This window comes from Gossypium raimondii, chromosome 4, assembly GCF_025698545.1.
Source record: "Gossypium raimondii isolate GPD5lz chromosome 4, ASM2569854v1, whole genome shotgun sequence".
Taxonomy (NCBI): Eukaryota; Viridiplantae; Streptophyta; class Magnoliopsida; order Malvales; family Malvaceae; genus Gossypium; species Gossypium raimondii.
In genome coordinates this window covers 36,122,233-36,128,958 of record NC_068568.1, presented here as the reverse complement: position 1 = coordinate 36,128,958, position 6,726 = coordinate 36,122,233, and the positions used below count along the sequence as shown (strand labels likewise).

At 37.3% G+C, this 6,726-nt stretch overlaps 1 protein-coding gene across 2 annotated transcripts; it reads left to right on the top strand.

Moving 5' to 3' along the window:
• The first annotated feature begins 1,290 nt into the window (after window positions 1-1,290).
• Window positions 1,291-3,576, top strand: LOC105780936 (protein LAZY 1). 2 transcript variants are annotated; one of them, XM_012605478.2, is made up of 5 exons: window positions 1,295-1,486; window positions 1,560-1,626; window positions 1,833-2,584; window positions 2,930-3,185; window positions 3,275-3,576. In XM_012605478.2, exons 1-5 carry the CDS (start codon window positions 1,481-1,483, stop codon window positions 3,292-3,294), a joined length of 1,101 nt encoding a protein of 366 aa, XP_012460932.1. In that variant the 5' UTR covers window positions 1,295-1,480; the 3' UTR covers window positions 3,295-3,576. The 2 variants fall into 2 exon arrangements, with proteins under 2 accessions (XP_012460931.1, XP_012460932.1); XM_012605477.2 differs by having other exon boundaries at window positions 1,291-1,486; window positions 2,930-3,576.
• The last annotated feature ends 3,150 nt before the right edge of the window (window positions 3,577-6,726 follow it).

Genomic DNA, 6,726 nt, shown 5'->3' with positions numbered 1-6,726 from the left:
TCTGATAACTGATTATGAAATCAGTTGTATTCTAACTGTTTTTAGTTGCTTCTCCTGATATTCGGAGTTACAAAATATGATTAGAGCAGTTACTGTTAGGGAATTAGAGAATATGATTGAAAGCTAAGTATTGAACACAAAAGAACATGATAGGGAGACAAATGACACAAAAAGTACTCCGCATTCAAATGGTGGGAGTTTCAAGTTGAAAGGGTTTTGGGTGGCTTTTGTCTCCATGCTAACAACATCTTTCTCTCGGCTCACTCTAACTTCCAAGATGCTGCTGCAGGGGGTATTTTTGATGTACCAGAGCTAGCAACCCTGTCTGAGTGGTACGCCCCTTGATCCAATAACCAAACTTGCAGGAAAACATGCCACTGATGATTTTTTTTGCAATTGCTTGAAAGACATCGTTATCATCCCCGGAAAAAAGTGCAACTTTATGATAGGTAAGAAAAACTGATTTTTATTTTTTTTAACCAGAAAAAAAAGGGAATTTCCATTGACAAAATTTACGCAGATGTTTGGTTATCATCTGTCAGCAGTTCAGTGAAGCACTGCTGGCAGATTTCATCGAGACTATGAGGTGGCTAACTAAAACGACTATGCGACAACATTCCTAAATAGTAATGTTCAGCAAACAAGAATACCAAACCCAAAACACACAGATAAATGATAGGGGAAGAAGAGTTAAGAACGCGTGCATTAGCTGAACTCAGATCTGAAACCAATAATTGCAATCAACAACTTACAGATATTTAGCCAGGAAAGGCAATGTGGCGCCACTAAACTAGACCTCCCTATGTACATTCCTGAAGCATGTCCTATCAAAATAGTTCCGTGAAGTCTTCATGGATTTCCTTGATGTACATTTCACCCGGCATTGACAGCGTGTCCGTATACCTCATAAAATAATTGTACATGTAATGTAGTGCAGTATAGGTTTAGTCTACTCGGGCAAAAGTGAATGTGATTTGATTACATTCAGATGTCCTCATTGATTTTTATGCGTCCACTTGCAGAATATGTTTGCATGTTTCTCTTAAGATGGTATATCATGGAATGGTATAGGATTGACGTGTTGGAATCAGCATCAACGTTGATTAATGGTTTCACTAATCTTTGCACACGTTGAAGCAGCTAACACACACCCCAATTTCAACAGCGCATGTAATTCAGGAGAGAGATAACTCCATGAAATCTGAGGGTGTATGAACCACTCCAATTTGTCCACTTGATTTGATCATGACAAAGAACAGCTAACCAAAAGTCTTGTATTTTTCTCTTTGTTTCTCTCTTCTCACATCTCTTACAGATCCTTTGAGAAACCATTGGCTCATGACACGAAGATACTAGATGCCCTGCTCATTATCTTTAATCCTCCTACCTCACCTTTTAAGTCTCATTCCCCTTGCTCATCTAAACCTATCCAATGAAAACCAAGAGAATTCGACACTAAGCTATTCGAAGCGAGAACAAAATGAAGGTATGTCTCCATTCCAGTAGGTTCTTAATTACCAAAGCATAAACCTCACCTCACACTGTTGTTGTTGTCGCAGTTACTAGGGTGGATGCAGCATAAGTTACGTCCAAGTAATATTGAACCTTTCAAGGATTTCACAATCGGTAATTCATTCATTCCAACTTCTTTCATTGGCATGCACAAGTTACATGCAAGTTCATCAGATTTATTTATATTTCAAAGGCAAATAGATAAGTTTATAAACCTAAAAGAAAATTAAAATAGAGGTTCTCAAAGGCTAGGTGGTCAAATGGGGGATGTTTCCTTGCAACTGTGCCTGATGTCTCTATTCTCTGAACTCTGCTTTCAGGGAACTATTGTACCTGTCTTTTAGCTCACTCATCTCTCAGTGATCATCAAGGCTATGAATATGGATCCAGATATTCAACCCTGTCCCAACAGGAAATCGAAAACTCCTTCAGAGAATTCAAAGGCAAGGGAGGAGAAGATAACTTTGGAGATGAAACATCCAGTGTTATCTCGGAGCTATTCCAGGGGTTTCTCACCATTGGAACTCTGGGATCCCAACAAATTATGAGCGAGCCTGAAACGCCGACATTCAAAGTGTCTTTGGATAACATAACCGAGGATGAAACAGAGGTGACAGAAAATGATTTGAAGCTCATCAACGATGAACTGGGGAGATTCCTTGAAGCTGAAGCTGAAGAACATGGATCCAATGAATCATCAGGAAGGAACAGTCAGGTTAGCACGATCACACTCAGTGGTAAGGCAATACAAGCAGCAGCCAGTGTTGAAGAATGTGGGAAGACAATCCTATGTCCACTCCAAGGATATCTGTTTGGGTCATCAGTTGAACTTCCAGAACCAAGATTCGAGGTGAAGAAGGAAAAGGCATCACTTGCAGAACTGTTCTACAGGACAAAAGTAGCAGAAGAGTATAATAATAATCCCATGGAAAAAAGTGGGAAAGAGGACACCCAGACCAAGCAAACCACTAAACCTGCCAAACATCTCATCAAGAAAATTATCAAAAAGTTTCATGCTTCTTCAGGGAAAGAAGAAACTAATTCCTTTTCAACAAAGAAAAAGCTCCAAAAGGTGAGTGTTTCAGGAGCTATAGATTCTATTATCATATATATGCCTTTCAAAACCCTTCACAGTTATGGACCTCAAAGCGCAAAAAGAAATTCAATGGTGGTATCCCACCTTCTGAAACACACAAATATTTTGCCGCATTGAGATTCGTCCAAAAACGTCAATGCCATCGTTATCACGACTTAGATTATAAACAAGGAGTCAAACATTAGCCAGTCGGGTCTCTTTCTCCTGGTAATTTACATGGTCAAGTAATATGTCCCTTTCTCCAACCATAATAAAACCGTACTACTTACATTTAACTTTATTTTAGTAAATTGATACAAAGTTCTGCTTCCTTTTTTGCAGGTCATAAAACTGTTCCACAGAAAAATCCACCCTGAAAACTCTATAGCTGAAAGAGAGTCTAAGATGAATAATGCTCCTTATAGTGACAATGACTATACTGGTGGAGACAACATGCGGTTTCCTCAGGGATCAAGATCTAAGGCAGGATTAGGAAACAACAAGAAGAAGACCATCTCTAAACTGCCTCAATACGGGCTTACTGGCTGTACTGCTGCAACTGAAAATGGGGAGCACTGGATTAAAACAGATGCAGACTGTAAGTACAATGCACACACCACAAAGTAATTGTAGCTTTTCTACTATGAAAGGGTGTCTGACCATCTTCTGCTGCTGCTGCCACTGTAGATTTGGTGTTGGAGCTGTAGGCGAGAAAACTGCAACAAATGCTTCTTAGTAATATATAGCATTCATCCTTGGCGGTAAGAATGCCAATCTTATGGCTTTGTAATATCAATTTGTGTTGTAGTGTGTTTGCTTTGCTAGTGAGTGGTGATGAACTCAATAGAAGGAAGACTATTAGGAGGAATCCATCTTAGTCAGCCTCCAGCTTGTTATAATAAAGTTTGTGCACTTAGTATCTTGTAGTTTCTGTATACCCTGAAGATGTGTTTATGATGGTTTTCAAGTCTCGTTCCAGTTCTTGTGAATATTCTGATCCACAACCATACCTGAATCTACCATATTGGAAACAGAGGGAGATGTCAATAAAGAAGACAATCCCTTGAACCGTCAGGTTTATTTTTCTTGAAGTAGTTTAGTTACAATTTGAGTATATGGATACCATCTTCCAAATATGTTAAAGATTTAGAAAAAAATCAAACATATTCCGTATTGACACATGCTTATATTTAATGTTTCTAATCGAATCCAAATAACATAATCCTAAACAATTGTGTGATAAAAGATAGATTCTAAAAACTAGACTTTAACAAGTGCAATTCTTTTAAATTTTAACCTCCAAAAAATTTAACTTCGATTAAATTCTTTAATTTACTTTTGAGAGATTATATGATTTCGAAGAGATTAAGATTAATGGTTCGGTAATTCATGATGCTAGAAAAGCAAAAGTCCCCATGTTAGCGGCAAACAAGTTTGTCCAAGAAATATTCCGTTGGGCACTAAATCAGCATTTTTTTTTTGTATATGTGTATTGTGATTGTTAATAAGCAATACCCATTGTAAAGAATAAAACTGTCAATGGTAAAAGTAGATATATTTGTCTAAGACATTGAGTGATAAAGTAATTGCAGAAATGATGAAGTCATAATTGATGAATTATGTAATCAGAAGTGAATTTGGTCAATTCTCTAACTAAATTTTAGGGAAAAAACCTATAAATGAAACATCGAGGGGAATGAAACTATGGTCAACTTGAGATATCAATTATGATGGAAATTCAACCTATTTGATTAGCGATCCCATAAATTAGGTTTATATGGGTAATAACAATTCATTAGTTAATCCGTTCATCACTATAAAATTATATTCTTCCTATGGTGTAAATAGTGCTAAAACTGCAAAGAAAATGAGGTTGAGTAAACTCTTGATCAAATTCATATAATTTTTCAAAGTATAATTCTACAGTGTACACTTGGTTGATTGATCAATATGAGTGTGACGTAACGCTGCTTGTGGCGAAATCTCTAGAGCATTTATGAAAATTCAAACACACGCATGACCTATTAGTGTGGAGTGTGCCTCTCATTTCTGGACATTTTGCAGCCACTTGACACAACCAGAATCGAAGCAGAGGTGACATCCCAACGAGGAAACACGAGACGTCACGACAATGCAACAACGACATCTCGACGAGGAAGCATGTGACGTCGAAACAACGTGATGTATTCCTCAAGCAACACAACCGCATTTTTGTAGCCAAGTAGGACCCTTTCTTCCACTCGAACTCTGATTACTCCAGAGAAGTTTTAGTCAGATTAATCCTCTATTTTTAGCCTATAAATAAAGTCATTATAATCCTAATAGAGGTGATCATAACACAACATGAGAGAGAAAATCAAGAGAGAGTTTTAGAGAGCTTTAAGGAAATTTTGTGTTTTATTTAGAGAGCTTTGTATTCAGGGTTAGAGTTTGTTCTGAATCTCTCCATCTTGTAGTCTTCGTTTGTTTGTTCATTAGTGAAGTCTCATTTGCCCGTGGCTCTTTTTATCCTATTTATTGGAGGAGTTTTCCACATAAATTTGTGTGTCTAATTTTCTTTATTCCTTCTTTCTTGTTGTTTATATGGGTCGTCCCAACAAACTAGTATTAAAGCTTGGTTAGGATTCCATAATCAACCCGTTTAGAGATGATGGAAATAAGATTCGGTATCAAGAAATTCGATAGGATAAAAAAATTCCAGTTTATAGAAAGTTCAAATGACTGCAATACTGGTTCAGAATGGCCCGAAGAAGGTCATTACAGGGTAAAAGCCCGTGGGTTCGAATCAATCGAAGCGGAATGAGCTTGATGAGAAGGATCTGTCAACAATTCAATTGTGCCTCATGAAAAATGTGTTGCAGGAGGTACTGACGGAGAAAATGACATTCGCCCTATGGAAGAAGTTAGAAACCTTTTACATGACAAAGTCTTGGGCTAATCAATTGGTGTTGAAACAACACCTATACATGTTCCATATGGCTGGAGTTGCGTCCATTAGGGCGTACATAAATTAATTCCTTACTCTCTTGAATGATTTGAAGAATGTCGAGGATAATATATATGATGAAGACCAGACTATGCTATTATTGTCCTCTTTACCCCCTTCATATAATATTTTCAAGGAGACCCTAATTTATGGTAGAGATAAACTCTCGTTCGAAGACACGAAGGGAAAATTTTTTAGTAAAGGCAAACTTGATAATGAGTTAGGTTATAATAACAAGTCAGATGGGCAAGCCTCGATTTTGGTTGCGAGAAATAAAACTAGATCAAAGTCGAGGAACTGAGACAAGACATGTGACTACTGCAAGAAGTTAGGTCACATTAAGGCAGAATGTTATAAACTGCAAAATAAGAATAGGAGGGCTACTGAGAGTAATGAGAAAGGGAAGCAAAAGGTCGAGGTAGCCAATGCTAGTGTGGTCGAGGACAAGGGTGATTATTGGTTGCTGGTGTCTACGACCAAAGGTCTAAGCTTACCTTCAAGTGGATCCTAGATTCGGGATGCTCTTACCACATATGTCCCAACAAGGACTGATTCTCTACATATAGTTCAATTGAAGGCCGAGTTGGGCTTATGAGGAATAATTCACCTTATAAGATAATCGGTATTGGTACTGTTCAGATCAGGATGCACAACGGGATCCTAAGGACGCTATTAGATGTCAAACATGTGTCTAATTTAAAGAAAAATCTCATCTCCCTGGGTATTTCAAACTTGAAAATTTGTATAATTGTCATCGAGTCAAGCGGTATTACCGTATCTCGTGGAGCTCTCACTTTAATGAAAGGTGTAACATCCCAAATTTTAGCTTAATAAAAATATAGAATTATATAAAAAAAAGGAGTTAAATTAGTGCGTTAGTTGTTAAATGTGAAAGCAAGGAATTAAATGAGGTCCCAAGTTCAAATCCTTTCCTTTGCAAAATAATTAAAATTTTTGCTAAAATCCTTGTTTTTTTAGAGTGTGCCATCCATGCCCTTATTAACCTAGGTATAAGCATTACTTTTACATAAATTGATCAGTCTTTAATCTTTTTTCCCTCACCCTAGTCGTCCCTCTCCTCTCTTCTCTTTCTTGATTTTCAATTTTTTTCTCCTTTCTCCATTGTTGCGTCGCCCATAACACCTAGTTTTAT